Genomic DNA, 22,431 nt, shown 5'->3' on the forward strand with positions numbered 1-22,431 from the left:
TGAGAATATTCTGTCTAAAAATAAGATATTAATGGAATGTATTGATCATAATGAAAACCCAATTTCTTCCACTGTCTAGTATTCATAATAATAAAGAGTATCATTAATAAAAATATATACAATATTAAACAGACAGAGGCTTATTTTTCTACCTATCCTCTGACATTCCTCTCATTCCCACAGCCACTCACTGTTGGTACGGAACTACGAAAAGTTATAAGTGGACACACATCATCATCGACATTTGTTGAGCTTTTTACTATTAAATAAAAATAGTAAACCCACAGATCTTAAAATTAAAGTTTCTTTCTTACAAAGATAACCTCATTTCATTCATCCTGAAATTCATAAATTCCGTACTTTCTATCGCTTAGTCCACACAGATGTATGTTATGCCTTCTAAATTAGGATCATTTGTGAATTTCATTGATATACTCTGTTTAACCACTGTTCCATATCACTAATTATGATGTTAAATCAAAATGGATCTAGCATTGATCTTTTGGGCTCCCTGCTAATATCTTTCTCAATTTCCATTTATCACTGTTCTTTGATTATGGTCTTCAGACAGTATTCAAGGCAAGCCACAAACACATTCATGAAAAAGCCAATTTAACTCAATTGTACTAGGCTAACCAAACACTATATTTTCTGTAAATAATTGGTCTGTTTCAATACTTAATTACAATTTAGTTGTAAAATGTCCTCTTTTTTTACCCTCTTTAAATCTCCAATTCTAATTAATTATTCCTGATATTCCCTATATCCCCTGAATTCTCATAGAAGCTACCATCTATTATACTACATTTACCAGGAAAAATTATGTCAACTATATTACAAACCAAGTCCAATCATTTTGCTTTAATTTAATCTGCATAATATTTGGGCAATGGAGTAAGATTTGAAATCACAAAACAAACACAGTTCAACACAAACATAATAATCAGAATCATGCTTTTGTCCATAAGAACGAAGAGTTTAGAAAGCTAGGTCTATGGAAATAATATGTTGAAAATCCTGTTATGTAGGTAATAATTATAATGAACTATATCTTATTACTATTTTTAGCAACTTCATACTTAACTGCCCACTATGTCTCATTTCATGTATAGTTAGTTTATATTATTTAAGAAGCCATTACCAACAAAAACCGGTAAAAGGCTTTCAGCATTTGGTGTTTAAACATAGCCCCCTGTGTTCAAAAACAAGATTTACTTTTTATACTTCTTAAAAGAATAAAAATGCTTCTACTGAAATTATAAGAAAACATTATCCTAAAATTTTATAAAATATCCCAATTCATGAATATCTCTGACACTTTCTATTTAATAACAATAACTCTGTCTAGTTAAATGAGTAGTTAACAATGACCTATGATAACTATGGAACAATAGTCTGTTTATTGGTTACAGCCTGCAATCAATATCAACTTTTGTTCAACTTAATCAATGCTGTCTCAAATTGATTAGCTGCATTGAAATGCTGCCAAACACCAGAAACCAGTGCCAAGAGACTAGAAGTAAATTTATTATTGTTTTCTCTTGTTCATAGTAATATAATTCTAATATTTATTTTTTAAGATCAAGAAAAATAGATGGAGGTAATCCTGATAGTGATTACATTATTTGTAAGTGCCTCAACAATAGTCAATATGCCATGCGAGCAGCAGAGTTTTGATGAACTTTCTCTTTTTCCCCCCTTTTTCTTTTCATTCTTTTGTTTTCTTTTCCTTCCTCCCTCCCTCCCTCCCTTTCTTCCTTCCTTCCTTCCTTCCCTTTCCTTTCTTTTCCTTTCCTTTTTCCTTCCCTTCCCTTCATTCTTCTTTCTTTTTATGAAACCTTCCTCTGCCCTCTTTTAAGTTAAATAAAAACATCTTTAAATATGAAAAATTAGATTCCAAGAGCAATGATATTCTTATAAATTTCTACAAACACTCTACTGTGGGACTAAATCATTATATTATAAAGAACAATTTTCTGAAAAAAGAAAAGTAAATTACATAACAGAGTAATAATAGCTTCAGTGTTTATCAGCTAGTTGCTAGGCACTATAAATATGTTAAATCATAATAATAAAATTTAATGTTAACAGTTAAGACTTAACTGTATGCATACCCTTGCCCAGTATATGCTGAGTGCTTTACATAGATTATTTTATTTAATCCTTCTAAGCATCCCTCTGAGGTTAAGCAATTACTAAAGGAGAAAACAAAATAGTGAGGCAGAGATTTGAATCTCATTCTCACTCCTAGCATTTCCTAATCGCTAGTTCTGTAGAGGTGCCTAGAAAGCCTGCACTCCTAAGCTAAACTTAAGGGTCTTTTTTTTAAGTATTAAAAATAGAAATGTGTATAAGAAAATTATATGAAATTAAATTTAAACAATACTTCCAAAGAGATTTTAGAAGTCCTAAGTTTAAGTAACTTTCAGTTAGGACCATTAGAGGGCAAAAGTCTTGGAATACCATTTAGTAACTCTGTTCAAACACATACAGCAAAAGGAAATGAACAGGTTCTACAAATGTCTTATATTAAATCACAATTGGATTTGTGTCTGATTTTAAATTGATCTTAAGCTCATTGCATGCTATGTGGCAGGGATGTAGATAAATCTTTTATCTAAATATGATTAATTTCTTAGTATCTTATATTGCCTCTTTGCTTTCTTCACTTAGAGTGAGTTTTCCCCAGGGTGTCTGGAAGTGTCTATAAACATGGTATAGGCATAATGATGGATTAAAACTTAAAAAGCTGGAAAATAAACTTTTTTTTTTCCTAATTGTGTATCATTCTCTAGTAGCTGTCAGTAGACTATTTTGAACTTCTTAAGCCATTAGCAGACAATGTGCTAACTATTCAAATTGGGTCACAGGACTGCAAGTGTTATCCTGGAAGAGAGAGAAGTGAGTTCAGACAGCAAGACATGGAGGACAGAACAAGGACTTTGGGGTCATAAACATGGATTCACATGTCTGTGACCTCACTAATTTATAGTGCAAATGTGAGAATGTTAATTAGCCGCTATGAACTTTAGTTATCTCACCTCTAATGTTTACTTATTTATTTTGAGAGAGGGGGACAGTGTGAGTGAGGGAGGGGCAGAGAGAGAGGGACAGAGCTCTACATGGGGGTCCATCTCAGGAATCCTGAGATCCTGACTGGAGCCAAAATCAAGAGTGGGACACTTACTGACTGAGCCTCCGAGGCACCCCACTTATCTCATCTTTAAATTAGAATATATAGAAAGACTCAATAAATATCAGCTTCTATCCACGTCATTATTTTAATAAGCAAATACTTCCACTTACTATATAATATCCCTAAGTCTAAATGAAAGAACATGCATTACTAGGAAATTCATTGAGTGTTAAAACATTTGATTCAATTAAAAAAATTTTGATAAAAGATACAAATTCCACTCATAAGAAAGATATGCATTATGATGCTTTGTAACTGTAAGTTGCTAAACAAATAATAATAATCATCACATATTTTAAAAGAGCAACAAAAGCACATTTTAGCAATCCTAACCTAAAACAATCAGGATGTGAAAAGCAACTGTACTGAGTTATATTCCCAACTCTGATTAACTCATGTTATAACCTGTAACAAGTATGTGCTCTCCCTAAGTCTCACTCTCCTTGTCTGCAAAATGAAGAGATTTAATTGATCTTTAAAGTCCGTTGCTACAGCTAAGGCAAAGAGCTCATGTAAATGTGCTTGGCATATCATCCTTATTCCATAAATATTTGTTGAATAAATAAATAATTTTTAAATTATCTTCAAATATCTAGGAAGCAGAAAGGAGATATTTTTTTTAATTGGAAAAAAAAAGATTGTTAATGTGAAGGCCGGTCTTTTATGTCCTTTTATTGGAAGAATATTTGGTTTGCTATGATCTGAGATCAGTCAAAAAAAAAAAAAAGAATAAAAAGCCAAACAGTTCTGATTATGGCCATTGGATGTAAATAAAAGAGATGTACTTTCAAGTGAAGTCAAGATTTTGCAAGCATATATTCTAAGACATCAGAGGAACGAAGGTCCACATTTCCATTGATTTTACCAATTCATTTTTGGTTTACAAAGACAGGTTTTCTTAAATAAAAGAAGCCAAAGCTATTTGGAAAGTGAACCTTTCAGACTCTGGGAATGTATAAAAGACACAGGTAAAACAGCACTAATCCGTGATTCTAGAATGTTATAGTTGGTGTCTATATATTGATAACCTAAATAATTTATAGAGAAGATTTAATCATGTAAAATTGTAAGAAGCATAAGGTTAATGTATATTAAACAAAAGATAAAAGTATTATTTTAAAAATGTGACTATAGCATGTTAAATTAAATATAAATTTAAAATGGAAAAAAATGAGTGTAAGTGAATCTTCACAGAATCCAAATCTTCAGTCAAGTGTGCAAATAAGAAAGTAACATTACACATACAAGAAGCATAAACATACATACATACATACAAGAAGCATAAACACATCTTGTTAACTCAGCTATCAGGTATGAAAATTAATTCTGCCAGAATCTGTAATTGACTTTCCTAGTTTGAATTATACTATCCTTTCATTTCCTCGCATCAGTCTCTCCAACCAATGTCTGAAAAATGTCAGACATAATAGACATATTATAGACATGTCAGAATAATAAGGACCCTTGGCATCTACAAAATCAAACAGGTCCTAAGTCATCAGTGGTTGATACATTCCTTCACGATATAGCAAACATTCAACACTGTGAACATGGCACAAACATCTGATATACTCAGATATATATGTCAAGCATACAGGCACTAGGGGCACATTAGTCACCAAAATAGGCATTGTTCACATTCTGTTCAGCTACCTTCCAGAGAGGAAGAAGACCTTGAAAGAAGAACTACAAATGCACAGCAGGTTATTGTGGAGAAGAGAAAAGTAGGATAAGAATCTCAAAGAAGAGAAATTAGACGCCGGGGCCAGGGAGGTGCTGCAGGGGCGGTGGTAGAGTCTGGGCAGGATTCCTGGAAGCTGCCACTTCTATAATGAGACTTCAAGGATAGGTAAGTAAACGCAAAGAGGAAGGAAACATGTCCCTGATAGGTGAAGAAAGATTTGGGACTTTCAGGAAATCGATAAAACATGGGAGGATTTGAGGACGAGGGGAAAGAGTTATATCCAGTTTGGTGGGTGAGGGAGGGAAATGTGTGCTCTGCTCTTCCCTTACTATAAACTAAGGAGGATTCTGCATCGGACAGGTGAGGGCTTGGGTTCCCTAGGGAAGGAACACTGGACGGAGACAGGTTTGCAAGGGGTCACAATCCTTCAGGTTTTGTGCACTGGACCTTGAGGCCTCTGTCAGAACTTGGGGCAAATAAAAGTTGGATATTACCTGGAGCACTTAAGAGGTGTCTGAATGGGCTGGAGAGATATATTTTATCAATTGTCAAAACACATATGTTAAACCATTTAAGTGGGTGCCATTGCCTATAAAGAGAGATTAAAAAGAATTTAGCTGGAGAAAGCCATCATATTATAGATTTGGCTGCACACAGTGTGGGGATGGGTAGGGGCAGAAAGGGTTTTGGTGGATATTTATTAACTAGTCCAAAAAAGTGTTCAGTGAGTATTTATATGAACTTTGTCTACTCTGTAGATTCAAAATATCTTACAAAAAGCTTTAAAGTAAGATAAAATTTTCCAACACAAATCATGACATATAAATCTGTAAGACTCAAGGCATGAGAGTTAATCACCATATAATTCAGCTCCTGAAACAAGTTGTTTTTTAAATTTTTGATGTTCATTCTCTATCCATAATATCTCCACTAAACTCATGAATTTTGAGTTGCTTACGAAAAACACCAGCAATGAAGAATTTATCCCTGTGTAGCATGAGATGATTTACTTTACATATCACAAGTAAGTAAATTACTTAGGGTCTCTTTGCTCAGGAATATCTTCCAAACATCTTTCTGGTTTCCTCCTCCCCTCTCATTTATAGTTCTACAGAAATGGTGGTACTAAATGCCAATGAGGCAAGATTTAGTCTAATCCGAGGTGCTTATTTGGAGGTAATTACCTGGCACTTGAGCAGTATTTAAGTGCCCAACTGCTAGGTGACTAACTCTTGGGCCAAGCATGGCATTTCTTTATTGCCAGAATGTTAAAAATAAATACATGAGAAGCATAGAGAAATGTGGGTTTCCTCTGTCTTTCCTAATTAAGTTGAGTTTATTTTGGAACAGAGAATAATTTCACTTATGGTTGAACCAGGAGCAAGAAAGAATACAAAGAGTATTATAACACCTGGGCTTGGGGACACCAAGAAAGAGAAAGGCAAATGAAGTAAGAGACTAAGTTCGTGTCATTCTTATATTGTGAAGCACCAAGTGCTCACGGCCCCCCAAATGCATGACACAGACCATTTCACAAACTAGCAATGGGTTCCAATTCTTTCTTTGCATTTCCTGTCGTTGTGCTTAGACTCAGAATTTAACTCAATTTTTTTTATATTTGATTTCTTCTGTTCACAGTTCATTTTGTTCTGTGTTCCTACCATATTAATCTAGTCTAAGGTGTTTTTTTTGTTTGTTTTTGTTTTTTAAAAAAGCTTCAGGGGGCTAAATGAGCTTATTTAGCGGGATTAGAGTAGCAAAAGATGATCTCTTTGCTCTGCCTGGTATTTTAAATATCTTGGGTGGTACAACTGCTGTTGAAATACCTTTTTAGCAATTAAAATATAAAAATACAGATTCATCTATAATTTTTATTACATTTGAGAAAAAAATCATATTATCTAATTAAAACCATGAATATCAGGTGTTTTGTTGAAAATGAATTGTGCTTTTGAACAGTATAATAAAACTATTAAATCTAAGGATAAGTATGATAAAAGTAGAGTATTATTGATTATTCACATTAGAATTCAGGAACACATATTTTTATTGACCAGCTGAATGAATGAATGAGATGATTAAGATTTTATATTACAACTAAAGCAAAGCATTAAATAACTCCATAATCATTTATATTTGGCTTTATATTACTATGTATAATTGTCCTTCAAGTGTTTTATTGCCTTAATTATAAAGTTGTTTGAGCAGGTTTTCTTTGTTACTCAACTGAGAGCATTCTGGATAGCAAAAAGAAGGCAACTTATAATTTAAAATTTACTTAGAATAAGCAAATCACAATAGAAATTGAAAGTAGTCAATACTTCAACCTTATACAGCAAGACTTTACCCATGTTAAAGTGTATATTTGAATATATGTGAATTTTACAAATTCAAATTAATAGAATTATAGCCTAATTGATGACCAAAATATTACTTGTAGAAAATTCCTGGAATAAACATTATGTCAACCACGCAAAATGTTTAATCACTGCCTAATTGCTTCTTAACATTGACAATATATCTTCCATTAATGTGCAGAAATATATTCTATCATTTTTCTTGGATTGAGTTTGACAACTTTGAGGATTCTTTAGATACCAGATAATTTATATATCACATCTACCTGGAGACTCGCTTTCTCAGACCACTTTGTCCATTAGCTAAATTAGGACATGAGTGGTCTGTGAACACACAAATTAGGGCTGATATTTACATTGACCTTATTGAAGTTATCATTCCTAATAAAGAGGACTGGCTTTGATATTACTCATTGGTTAATATGTGTATGCAATTTTTAAGAGAGCTGCAACAGAAATCTTATGATTTTAATAAGATTATATGCATATACACGCACATAATTTTGCTGATATCCATAATGCTCTAAAAAATAAGACTTTCTTAAATGTACAATTGCATTAATCTTATATATACAAGGAGATATCTTGCAATAACATATGGTTCGATCCTCAGGATTTAAAACAATAATTATCATGGTTTTTGGTAAAACAAACATAGGCCAAAATATTCTTCAGGAATGCTTCTTCAATTTTCTGATTTTTACTTACTGCATATCTGATACTTTACAAAAGTATATTTCCTTTACTCTAAACCAAAAATGGCACATTTGTAGCTGATTAAGTAGCACAATTAATGTCACACAATATCCCCAAAATGATTGAGCTTAAAATGCAAAATAAAAGCAATTGGGAGGATTATAGCAGTTAATCATTTTAGGCTTCCCTTTGAAGAACCATCTTCATTTAAAATAGAAAACAAATATTCTTTTTACTGTTTAGTATTCATGTTGTTAGACTGAGTTTATTGCCTAGAATAGATGTTAGACTATAAATGTTACCTTCAGATTTTGTTCTTTCCTAATAGTGTGGTCTCGGCAATATACATATTTAGCTCTTCTGAGTGTTTAATACAACTCCCTTTAGTATTCTATATATGATTTTGCTCAGCATATTTGTGTTATTAAAATGTATATAATGGCATACAGAACATTCAGGAAATCCACAGAGGACTAAACAATCTTATTTATTGTTAACATTCAACCAGTCTATTTTGCATGTACCTTGCTGTATCTGTCACAAAAAAGAGAAGGAGAAATTTTCAAATTTAAGAACTACCTATTTGATTAACCCATGCTTTTATTCACAGAGTATAGAACTTATAAGCCTTTCCTGCATGAGATTGGCTTCAAGCATTCAATAAAACACATTTACTATGTCCAAGATTAAATCATACATTGTTTAAAATTAATTATTCCTTTTTAATTGCATTGTATAAACAGAAATGACCTGTTAATTTAAAGAAAATCTATCAGCACAAAATGAATTCACTCATATAAACAAGCAAGATGAACTTGACCTTGTTTGAACTTGTTTTGATGTGGCCCAGATGGTAGGCTACATGCTTGAATAGCAGGCTAAAGCTGAGGAAAAACTCATATAGCAAGATCTAGATTTATAGCCTTTTGCAAATTCCTACCTTGTATTGTCCTCTCAGCATCTGTTCTGCTGCCACTGCGGTCAGCCTCTATCTCTGGGGTCAGAGAGTCTAAAAGCACAGAAAGGTAAGAGTGACACATATTTCATTTGATTCTATTGTCCTTTAAAAAAAGAGCAACCTGTTACTTTGGTGCTGAATTAAAATTACATAAATCTGTGTCATCTTGTAACGGTTGAACAAAGACCATAACCATAAGAATCATCGAAATATTTGAATAGATAAATAAGTACCGCAAAATTGTTCATAACAGGGGATAGGGAGTGGGAAGTGCTCAGATTAATATTTTAGCCTATTTCAGTAGAGACAGGTTTGGTTAAACAGAAAAGCAAGGTCAGGTCCCAGATACTGAAGTTAAGTAACAAGACAGTGAAGGCACCTATGAAATAAAGCATTTCTCCAACACATGTGACTACTTCCCACCAGGCTCTCAGCTACAAGCACAGTTTATGGAAGCACTAGACATAGAAAAATATGAAACCACAAACACAGGTTTAACTTGTCTTTTGAGCACTAAAAATTAAAGTTAGTTAGCCATGCATAAAGATGCACCCTCTTACCATTTAAGACCCTGAGACTGTCTGTAGAAGCTGCCTGCTTTAGTGTTTGTTCTGCTTGCTCACGCCGTTTGGTCTCAAATTCAAGTGCTTCCTGTAATTTTCTCTTTGCCTTCTTCTCCTTCTTTAGCCTCTTTTGAACTATGGCTAGAAAAGAGTGTATATTATATTTAAAAAAATTTTTTGCAATGTTCAAACTTACAAATGATCTATGTTTTTCATCTATGTATACACACACACACACACACACACACACACATATTTTCCCCCCTGCTGTGCTGAGTCTACTTATGCAGAGAAAGTTCAAAAAATTCCACCTTGTTCTAAACTAAATCCCAGTGAATATCCAAGGAGGCCAATTTTTATGTAGCTTTGTACTATTATATTATGAAGATACCTTTATTGTCATCAGTTGGGACAGATTTAAGGAGAAATTAATGTTAGTAATTATTTATATACACTGATAAAGGAAGCCTGATTAAATTCTGTGGATTAGTCTCTGCCCTTGAATCAGAATAATCAGAGTAGTTAGAATAATGCCAACCTTTATAAGCATGCCTCCTTTATGAAGCACCATTTTTTGGACAGCAAATGGAGCATTTCCCCTATAGTTGTTTGCAAAACAGTTAAGAATTTTTCCTTCAAATTTAAAAAAATGCAATAAATATTATTGCATATAATGAGCTAAATACTCTTAATTATTAACATATAAGCAGTCTTTTGGGGAGATGAAGCTATTATAATTTGCTCAGAGATATCAATAATTTCTTTAAAGCAAATTTATATGCACTATAACATATTTTAAGCAAATTATATTTTATTCTGCCGAAATCTGGTGGAGAATAAAACCTCACTATAATAATAATAATGTGCTACTGCTGACAATAATGTAGTATTTATATAAAAAAGGAGATTACGATACAAAAAGTTAATTATGATACATCTTCTCCTACTGGACAATTTAAATATTTGTATATAATATGTAATCAATAAATGGTAACAGATAAACGATGTTCATAAAGTGTATGTTAACTATACTTTCAGTATGATAATTGTTTCAGTTTTTACAATTTACATAAGGCAGGCAGTCAGCATATGGGGGGGCATGCAAATGTTTTTCTTTAGAATATATATACATATATATGTATATATATATTTTTTTTTTGCTGGTTGATAAACATTGTGGATATGAATATGACAGAATCAGTATGAGAAAATCCTTCTGGTAGAATTAATCATAAGGAGTAGTCATTCCAAGTTTGCTTTTTGATTTCTTACTGCAGATTAAAGAATAACATTATTATTTAATACAGTATTTAGTGTGAAAGTGGGGTGCCTGGGTGGCACAGTCGGTTGTGTCTGACTTCGGCTCACGTCATGACCTCATGGTTTGTGAGTTCGAGCCCCACTTCGGGCTCTGTACTGACAGCTTGGAGCCTGCTTCGGATTCTGTGTGTGTGTGTGTCTCTCTCTGTCTGACACTCCCCTGCTAGCACTCTGTCTCTGTCTCTGTCTCAAAAATAAATAAACATTAAAAAAATAATTTAAAAAATAGTGTGAAAACCATATTAACAAAATCATTTGCCTACTATGTCCCTTTCCGAAGATGACTGGTTTTTTTTTTAAAAGAAACAGTAATTTCTGAATTATTTATTTAGATTGTATATTTCCATGGCACTAAAAGCTCAATACCCAGTGCCTTGCCATTGACTGCTTACTGTTTTCTCCTCTGTGATTGAACCAAACGATATTGCCATGTTCTCTCTTCAGCGTAGTACACTGCTTCAACAGATACATTTACAATAGATAAATATTGATAGATATTACCTTTAATTTATTGTTCACAATTAATTAAATGGGAGGTTCATGAGGTGATCTGTGAAATGTTTTGCCCTCTAGTGGTTAAAGAAAAAAATCAAGATAAAGCCTCCAACAGATTTGAACCAATAAAATTCTGAAGTTCTCTCAAGTAACCAAAAGATTACTTTAGGAATTCAAGGATCTACCTTTAAGTCTTGTCAAAAAGAAGAAGAAGAAGAAGAAGAAGAAGAAGAAGAAGAAGAAGGAGGAGGAGGAGGAGGAGGAGGAGGAGGAGGAGGAGAAAAAAGAAAAAAAGAAAAAAAATTCTCCAGGTGAAAACAAAATCAAGACATGGCTATCTCATGGAAGATTAACTCTTTGACCAATCTTCATTATTCACATAGAACACATCCCATTATCAATGTTTATCATGTCCTGATTACTTTAGTACCTAAATCTATATGAAACCACATTATCTAGAAATGTGCTGTACATGTGCAGTGATGGCTTCCCAAATCAGCCTCATCCCAGGAACCCACTAGATATTGCTTCATAGTAACAAATGAAAACAACCTACTAAGTCCTGCTGGTTTGAAAGACAAAACAGAAACAATGATTTTCAAATAATGGTGTCAAACATATAGAAGGAGAATACATGGAATATTTATATTGGATACTTATTAACTGAGAGAAAAGTTGCTCTCCCTCTGGCGTAGTTAAGATAATGTTATAGTTGAGGCAAAGGGAAAGTTGGTTATAAAAAAAATATTCTTAATCTCACAAATAATATAAACACCCACATATGAATGACCTTCAAAATTATCTGTACATGTGCTGTAAAGTGTGTTAGAAGAAGGAATTCATAAACTGATATTATTATTTTTACCCAATAAAAATTCATATTGGTTTATACATTAATGTGTACGTGACCTTGTTGGATGAAAACGAGCCATTTAGAGAGAAAATTATACAAACACTCAACTTTGGTCATTTGTTCAGATATTCATCAGTCTTCAATTTCAGTTGATAAATATCTTACTAAATCTTCTTCACTTGAATAGTATTTCCTATTTTAGCTTTGTGACTTAACTCTTAAGTTTTCAAACGGCAATGGTAAATAAATACAAAATTTTTCTTCATGGCTGTCATCAGAGCTCATTCTTATCTTACTTGTTAAGCTCTATGAGCAATAAAAATTATGTGATTAATGATAAAATATATTTCAATTCCCTGAGGTATGAACAGAAGAGAAACCGTGTACTCTGGGGAAGAAAAAAAATACAATGAGCCCAGGATTCAAATCCTGCTGTGAACTTCAGTGATAGTAAATTAACAAAAAAGCTATGTCATCTCACAGTAAATTACCAAACATAAGTTTGTTCTGTTAAATATTGTATGTATATAAGGTATTAGACTTATTTGGAAGTTTAAAAATACCTCTATTCTTTTGTTCCATAGCCAACTGCTTCTCAAGTGTTTCCCTTAATTCTCTTTCCCTTAAAAAATCCATCTTCAGCTCCGTTTTTTCCAGTTGGACTTGTTTTTCTTGAGCTCTGGCATTATCTATGGCAACTTTCAAGAGCCCCTGTACAAAGAAGGCATTCAGAATTGTAATATTTTGGTGCATAGCACATTTCATTCATTACTAAAAGCATCTTTAAAAAAGAACCAGCTTATCAAATTCTTTCATTCTTGTACATTCACTCTGCATTCTCTAGGACAAGTACTGTAACTAAAGCACAAAACTTCTAAAACTAATTAAATTGTATTAGGAAGACAAATGTTTTTGCCATGCAGGTTCAATTGCTTCTAATTAGAATATCCAGATCTAAAGCTAAATGCGGGCATTTAAGCATGCTAAAAAATAAGAACTGAGAAATGATGATCCAACGTGGTTTACACAGTCCCAAGTGATCCTAGCAGTGCCCACCTATCTCTTGGAGCTCCTTCTCCACCATTCCCTATTGAGATTATACTGGACACAATGCTTACCTTTGGTTTCTGCACCAGGGATTTGCTCTATCTGTTCTCTTCCTGAATGCTTTTCCTCCCACTTTTTGCGTGGCTTATGCCCTCACTTCATCTCACCCCTTTGTAGTTGCCAGTCAAGAAAGGCCTTTCCTCATCACCCTATCTGGATTGGCCTTCCAACCCATCTCGTTATTCTCTCCTTAGAACTCTTCATATCATTTATTATTATGTAATATTGTCATGTATGTATTTGTTTACTGCTTTATGCCGTGTCTCTTCCACTAAAATGTAAACTCTCTGAAGCAGGGACATTTTCTTTCACTTAGTACTATGTTCCTAGGGCCCAGAGAGTGCCTACTATATAGGAGATTCCAAAAATTTGATGAATAGAAATTATAATACTAGTATATTTTTCTTGACATAAAATACATGCAAGGGATCCAAAACCCAGTGTTTAATAGTGCATTGTTTTTAAAAAGTCATTTAAAATGGTTATAATAAATTGAGAATAACTTTTAGGGGACTATTTGACAGTATAACTCAAGAGTATATGGTAAAGTATTTATACAACTGAAAATGGAATCTCATATATACATATACGCATATACATAAGAGATATATAAGTTGATTTACTCTTTGATAATTAAAAATTTAGTCATATTCTGAGATTCTTGAAAATGAGATTATGAAAACATATTAAAAAGTATTCTGCATGTGTTCTCTCCCAATATCCTTTAGAAAATTATTAGTAAACATTAGAGCTAAAATTTCTATGCTTCTCACCTAGGCAATAAAAAAATGCCTTTTTGAAGTAGAAGATATTTTTGTCTTGGGCTGTGAACACCAGCGACTAAAATTTTCAACTGAAATTATAAATGAAATAGAAGTTGATTCTATTTTGTACATCTGATCTAGGATATGACCCCCTCTTGCAAGAGACAACATAAGCTGTCTGAATCTGGAATTTCAACTCTGGTTTGACTTGTTAGCCCAATAGATTAGCTCATCAACCTTCAGATCAGCTCACCAACATAGCATTATCATAAGCCATTTCATTCTCATTTCAAGCACATATAAATTATTTCATGTCTGTTATACCTGATCCTGAATTTCCTGGTATAATTCTTGTGACATGAAACAAGCTGGAGGGTTTCTACATGGCTGTTTGCCCCACCCTACTCTTTTGTTTTTAACAATAAAACATAGCTGCTAAGGAAACTGCCATCTTAACTCAATTCAGCAACATTCCTGTGTATGTTTCTTCTTCATCAGGAACAAACAATTAGTAACAAATGAAAGAGATCATTACATCAAGTGCCCTTTTAGATCACCCCAATTAAAACTTTAGTTTAGCTGTATTTTAATTCTAAGATACCAAATTCTAATTTTCTGCTCTGATTGCTCTTGTTGACTTATCTTTGAAAGATGTACTCTCTGTGCAATGTCTAGAGATTATTTAGCAAGATGCCAATGTTGGCACCACTTAATGTGTTGATTGGTTGTATTATCAGTAGCTGTTTAAAATAAATTACTATTAAACTATTATTGTCCTTGGCTGACAAAACACAATATTTTGGTGTTCTTTAAATATGAAACAATCATTATGAATAAACATGTTGAATAATCTTAAACTGTAGCTCTAATTTGTGTAATTTTATATTAATATTTGTTGTAATGTATGAAGTTGCTAAGAGCATTTATGTTTACTGCTTTCTTTTGTTACAGTTGCCGCTAATGTCCCTAATGGTAATACATTACCTATTCCTGCTGATTATGTCTGAAAAATACTAGCTTTAAGATCCAATACCCTCCAGGGACTACTTACAAGCTATATAAAATTAAGTTTCATTTTTAGACTTTAAATCAGTGCGTATCAGTAGGAGTCCAGTGTGAACAAAAGTCTGCGCTAGAGCCAAACTGGTACATATGCAAAAATATGTTATTGCTTGTGACAGCTTTGCTGCAAAAAATACAGAAAACCGATTAAATTTCAGTGCAGCAGAGGGCTGGGAAAGCAATAGCAAGTAGTGTTCACAACATCTACAAATCATTAGGACACCATTTTAACCATCAGTGATAATAGTACTTTCAGATTTGTGTAACTTCTGTAAATTTTCCAGGTAGATCATATGCAAAGGTCACACTAAATGCTGAGTCTCACGTGGACATGCAGTATTGAGCAAAATTCTGTGATGACAATTCTGTGATGATGAATTACAGCAAAACACACAAGGTTTAAAACATGAATTTTTCTCCAGGAGGAGGTCAGTTATGATGTTGGACAATGAGAATTCTAAAGAAATGCATTTCAAGTTTACTCTATGGCACAGCAATTATAAGAGACAATGGTTGTTTGGCCTCAAATTTCTATCTCACGAGGCATGGCTGTTGTCATATACATACATATTTTGTCTTCTAGAATGATCTATCTTGTGAATTCAATTATTTTAATCATTTTCCAGAGAATGAGTCTTATCTATTTCTTTTCAGAAGGGCATTGCAATTGATCTAGCATTTTTTCAACTATTTTTATAACCTAAAAGTACAAATACCTGCTTGTATAAGAGAACCTACAGTAATACTGATAGGAAGGAAACATTTCTTAATCTACTATTTAGATCCTAGAGAAAATCTTCCTTCACCATGTTTGTTTTTTATACAAAAATTGTTTCAGAATCAGATGGTATCAGAATCAAAGTTCTTTGAGTGTCACTGGAATTAATGTGACAAAATTCCGCTCAATAATGCATTGCCTCTAATGAGAGTAAACATCCTAGTTGAAGGGGATTTTAGTGATTGCCCATTCTAATTAAAGCTTTTTGAAGTTGAAAAAAAAAAACAAGGTCCAGATAAAACAGATGATTTGTCTAAAATCCCAAACTAGTAAATTGACTATGCTTAGATCAGAACTCTCAAGCTTACTTAAACCTTTTTTTTTTTTTTCCTTTTAGTGTTTCTTTCCAGGATGAGAAAGAGGAGTGTCCTTAGAAACCAGGAAATTTTGTACACAAACAAATATATAAAAGAACAGTGTCAACCAATACATTTTGACAGAAGCTCTTATAACAAGAGATATAACTATACTTAGTTTAACATGGTTTCTGTTCTCCAAAGTCAGTCAATAACAGATACTCCCTCAAAAGCACTTCCAGGTATAAAACCCATCTTGTGGTTATTTGATCATGTATGGCAATGTGGCAACATGGGCTCTGTTATTATCCTACCTATGTTTAAATCCAGACTCCATCACTATTGTATGGCCTTGATCAAAAAACTTGTCTGCCTCCATTTACTCATCTGTAACATGGAGCTAATAATGAGATCCACTGTGTGGGATTATAAAGATGATTCAATGTAATATCATACAGAGTTCACATAGTGATGAACTGCGGACATGGTGATTTATAGTAAGAAAGATATATTTGGTCTTCATCTCAATCCTGGCACAGAGGTCCTACAATGAGTGGAATTTCCTAAGTGAAAAGAGGAAAAAGGTGAAAAGGGTGTGTTTTGTTATTCACAATAAGCCCTTCTCAACTACACCAGAGTTCATTTTAACCAGGTGACTTTTGGAAAGCCCTAAGGATTTAGGCTGGTTGACAGGGGAACTAACTCTGTGATTAGAGGGATGGAACTTTCAGCCACACCCCCCTGATCTGTGGGAGGACAGAAGGGCTATAAGTTGAATTAATCGAGAATGTGGGTGATTTAATCAATCACACCAATATAATGGAAACTCTATGAAAACTCAAAAGAGTTCAAAAAGTGCTCAAAGAGCTTCTAGGTTGGTCAACATCTGGAGGTACTGGGGAGGTGGTGTGCTCAGAGAAGGCATGAGAGCTCGGCATCCCTTCCCACATACCATGCCTTATGGTCTTCCATCTGACCGTACCTGAGTTATGTCCCTTGATAGCAAACTGGTAATGTAGTAAGGAAGATGTTTTCCTGAGATCTGTGAACCGCTCTAGCTAATTAATTGAAACCAAGATGGGGGTGATGGGAACCTCTGATCGTAGCTGCTTGGTCAGTAGCATGGGATATAACCTGGGCTTGCAATTTTCATCTGGCATTTGGGGAGGGGGCAATCTTGTGTAACTGAACTCTTAACCTGTGAGATGTGATGCTATCCCAGGTAGATAATTGAGTTAAATTGTAGGGTCTCCAGCCAGTGCTACAGAATTGCTTGATGTGGAAAAAACTATCCGACTTTTGGTGAGCAAGTGTCGGAGGTGAAGTGATGTTGTAGTAGGATATTGAGAGCAGAAGACAAACACAGGAGTATTTTTTTCTATATAATGACACATTAAGATTGTTCAATAACTGTTAGTTTTTACTAGTATCATTATTATTATTGAGGTGGTGGTACACAATATAAATTAGTAAGCACAGTATATAGTCCAGACCTTTAAGAGAGAATGCTATTCTCTTGAGCACAGTAAACTGTGCTTAGAATACTGGATATATTTCACTGTTTTTTTTGTTTTTTTGTTTGGTTTTGTTTTGTTTTTAATGAGCTCTCTCCACGAATTGGTAATGAGAACAAAAAGAAAACTTCTATAAACATAATTAAACATAAAAAGATATAATGTAACACCAATATATCTGATCTTAGTCTACCCATGTTTTGAAGCCAATGTCCTATTTTGTGTATCTTTTTGAAAGTTTCCTCCTAATTATTTTTATCTGTTATAATTAAAATGACATATTAAAATGCAAATAAAAACTATTAACTTTTTAAAATGTATAAAATATAATAGGATTGGCTGTGGCATTGAAATGTAAAGACTAGAAGATACATTATCAGTTTTTTGGCCTTACTAGTAAGTCAGATTCTTCTTCCTCTTCTTTTGTCAAACACAAATTAGAGAATACTTTTTAAGTACCATAGTTGGATTATTTTATTTATTAGGCCATAGTGATGCAATCTGGGACTGCCATTTATTGTGGTTTTAACAACACTTTTAGCTCTTCTTTGTTTATATGAATTCCTCCATATAGGCAAATCATAGTGAACCAAACTCCTATCACATATCGCCTTATGGCATCTATCTTCAATGCTATCCTTTCCCCTAACTAAATATCATATTCTCTACCTTATTTTACCTTTGTTTTTAATTTACCTATTCTTATTTTAATATTTGTAAGTCATCTTAAGTTATTCTTATAATAAGATAAACAATGTAAATTATTTGTTCCCAATCCTCTGTACAAATAGGTTGTAGCTATGCTTTACAGCATGAAAGCTTGGATTGAGAATAATGAGTAAAATTCTCCTTTAAGTGTGTTAATTGGGTAGCCCACATTCGAAGGTGTCACATTCAGTAAATTGACACTAAAATTCTATTTCCTCACTTAAATTCTCACAGGGAGTTCTCCATGGACATGTTTGAATAAGGAAGCCATAATAAAAGATTACCACATAGAGAAAGACAAAATCCACATAAAATAATTTTTTATAAAAGCAAAATCTGGAATGAATCCATATCACTCAAGTGAAATTACTATCCTTTATGGAAGATATACATATTTAGCATATAGAGTACATTTAAAAATACTAGTGTATAGTATTTTTCTATAGGTCCTCTTTTAAAGCAAAAAAGAAAAAACATTTATGAAAATTCAATTTGGATATGTCATGTAATGGACATCTGTACTAACCATTACAAATCTGAAAATTGAGATTTATCAAATATAGAATATCATGATATGAAATTATTTAATATTAGAAAACAAAATCTTAAACACATTATTTTGAAGGGTTTTTGGTCATTAATCGTAAGAAAAATAGACTTCTATACATTAAATTTAAATACAACCCAATGTCTTAAGTTTAATTAAAATAGTAAATATACATAATAAAGCTTTAATTTCACACATGGGATGGTATGATTTGAAACATGTAAACATTTTTAACTCAATTTTTTCCATTGCCATCCTGATAAAATATCTCCAAAAGAAATATGGAGCTTTAAACTTACCACACAAAAAGTATGTTACCATTTTGAAATAGAAAGCAGAGAACCCCATTATACATAATTGAAATTGCAGAGGAAATTGAGGTAGGCAGAATGTAATTACCCAAATTAGAATTTGGACAGCAAACACATTTATACTGTATGCCCAATAAGCCAGGGTCATGACTGCTTAAACATTCTATACCATTCCTAGGATATTACTATAACTCAATAAATGTGGCAATAATAAAGGAACTAGCATTCACAACCTTTTGCAAAATGATGTGAAACCATTATTGAACATAAATCCAGTATATATGTGTGTATATGCATGTGTACATGTGTTTATATATGTATGTGTGTGTGTGTGTGTGTGTGTATTGCGTATGTGTGTGTATTCCTATGCATGGAACTCAGTAATATTTTTAATTTTTATTTTACCTTATGTACATATATGTGAATGCACTGAAGTGGACAAGTATAATTTATTTTCAACAAAATATTCTTACTGTAGGTGTTCTAACTTTGACAGACCCAGATCCCCATGACTGGGGACTAACGATAAACAATTTAGCTTGCCTTGACTATTGTCCCACCATCAACTCTTGCTAAAATATGTCCTCAAGGCTGACTGGAAGGTCAGAAAGAGAGTATATTAAATCTAGAGATACCTTCAATAACGTATATGTCTAAAATCTGTACATTTTAAAAATGGGGTTTTCTCTTCATTCTTCTTTTTTTGAAGAAATAATTACAGTTTGAGGTGATGCAGATACATTTCTAGTCTGGAAAACCTGGTGTGGGATAAGTGGATAAATATTCCCAAGCCAGCAGTATGTGACTTAGAGATTTGGTATTCACACACAATGCAAGAGTCCATGCGTGAACCCAATCTTGAGATGAGCAAGCTGGTTTATACTGATGATACCCAGAAATATTTTCTCTGCTGAAACTGAAATTAAATGACCACTTTGCTCCTTAAACACATTTTAGTTAATGAAGATACATACAACTGGATGGAGAATTTTAAGTAAACCCTTAGCTTTTTCTTTGCTTCATATGGAGTTGTAAACATAACAAAATTAATTATTCCCTTATTTTCAGAGTGCAAATTCAGAAATGTTGAGGGATATTTTCTGAAATCATTTAATTTAACAAAAGAAAAATTCATTAAAAACTCCACCTCTTTAAAAAAAACAATAATATGGGTCAAATTTAGAAAAAAAATCTTATGTTTATTTAAAAATATAATCAATTATTTGGCCTTGATTAAGTTTAGGCTAGATTGATGATTTACTTCAATTACTGAGATATAAAACCTAAAGTTGAATACAGTTCTGGAGACTCTAATTACATTAGTATTAAAAATGCCACATTAATAGATGAGAAGATATGTTACATTAAAGGCCTTCTGTTATGTCCTTGGAGAGGTAAATAAAATTAATTACATTTCTACTGGGAGAAAGTTTAATATGGTAGGAAATGTGTACAGAAAAATACTAGCATAAAAAGTACTAGCATAAAAATTTAAAAAAGAAAACACAACAAAAGTAACAGCACAGTATCTTCAAGCACATTCTTACTATTAGCTACTCCAAATATGGAGAAATAAAGGGCAAAAATCTCCATCTGGGGTCCACATGATCGCTTCATGTGTGGGCAAGAAAATTATGCTTTCTTGTATCCCAAACACTCTTATTATTTTGGCTCCATGCTCTATGTTATTGTTAACTGTAAGTATTTTTGATTCATAATGTACTGTACGTAAAATATACATCCTGGGGACTACATAGGAAATCCGTGCAAAGTTTTGTATAGCTTTTTGAAGTCTGTTCTTTGAAGAAACCCTATTAACTGAAACAAATTTATTTATGAAAGAAGGGATTTTTTGGATTCTTTTATATTAGACATATTTTAAGTGACTAAACATATCATTTCCTCACTGGAAGGCCAACAGTTTAAAAATAACTAAATATTTATTAGAACTGGTGTGCCATCGTTTAGTAAATCAGACAAAACTTAAACAGTTAGACTCCTCCCATCAGTTGTCAATAAGGAGAGCATTGAGGCAGAATGACTTTTCAAATGCCCAGGTCATTTTCACTGAAGCTTTTATTAAGGCTGCGTATACATATTTCTAAACCAGTTTGATTAGTGTAGCAAGTTTAAAATCTCCAACTGCTGGAAAAAGTTCAATATCATGATTCAGTCAATCTCCTGAGTGGCTTAAGCTGGAATAGTATGAATTTGGGAAAAATTCACAGCTGAGTCTTCCCTGTTGCTTTCTTCCAGGTTACCAAAAGGCCTACCTGTATGTTAGTCAGCAGGGTCTCTATGGAAGACAATCCATCAGGAAACAGAAAAGGAGGCGGAAAACCTGGAGGTAGTGGTTGTCCATGCCCAGTTAGAGAAAGTTTGTCAAGGCTGTCTCTTGCGGTTGGTGTGGAAAGCGGGGTCTCATCTGTATGTGATTGAAACAAAAATATAGAACAAGTTACGCTTGTCTGTTTTTATTAGACCTCAGTAATGGCTTCCCTAGTGGTTTCCAGAACATTTATTGCAAATTGGTTCCTGCTATCAGGAGAAAATGCTTTCTGCTGAATTTTCTTTAATGAAAAAGCTGTGGAGATACAACAAGATAACATTAATGAGTAACTTTATAAGCCTTTTAAATGCAGTCTCTAATGAGACTGAGTTTACAGTGCCATAGAATCTTTTTAAAACAAATATTATCTCACATATAGTTGTGATAATATACTCAGGCTGACTTTATGGGCACCTTCCCAATTATCTCATTTTAGTTTGTTCTGTTTGGATTGACAATAGAATATTTCTAGAGCTTCATATAAAAGAAATGCTTTGTATATTAGTATGTGTGTTGCTCAATTAACCCTTCCTTTATATCAATGATCTGTTCAAATATATTCCTAAGGAATCTACAAAAGGACGTACAATTAAAATTTGTCATTTTACAACTAAAAAGAAAAACCGGAATCAAATATATTCCTAAATTATAAACGAATTATTCAGTATCATTAAAACTAAAGGTCTAATTCTATTGACCCTGAATACTTTTTACCTTCTGATTGAAAAACTAGCCCTTTATACATGAAAAAGGAGTCTAAAGAAAGGATAATGAAGCACAACGTCCATAACAATATTTAGAAAATCAAATATAAAACCCTCTAAGATAAATTAATCTTTACTTTATTTATTGAATATTCTTCAAAATTTTAAGCAACTCAGAGTAATGTCTCG

General features: G+C 33.0%; 1 protein-coding gene across 1 annotated transcript in view; it reads right to left on the reverse strand.

The window, feature by feature from the left end:
- DACH1 (dachshund family transcription factor 1) overlaps positions 1–22,431 on the reverse strand; it is a 431,702-nt gene that overhangs the window by 26,791 nt on the left and 382,480 nt on the right. The window contains exons 7-10 of the mRNA XM_027064982.2: positions 21,483–21,634; positions 12,686–12,833; positions 9,452–9,595; positions 8,874–8,942 (exon numbers count right to left, since the gene is read on the reverse strand). Coding sequence (XP_026920783.1) covers positions 8,874–8,942; positions 9,452–9,595; positions 12,686–12,833; positions 21,483–21,634 — 513 coding nt within the window. The remainder of the gene's footprint in view (positions 1–8,873; positions 8,943–9,451; positions 9,596–12,685; positions 12,834–21,482; positions 21,635–22,431) is intronic.

Source organism: Acinonyx jubatus, chromosome A1 (assembly GCF_027475565.1).
Source record: "Acinonyx jubatus isolate Ajub_Pintada_27869175 chromosome A1, VMU_Ajub_asm_v1.0, whole genome shotgun sequence".
Classification (NCBI taxonomy): Eukaryota; Metazoa; Chordata; class Mammalia; order Carnivora; family Felidae; genus Acinonyx; species Acinonyx jubatus.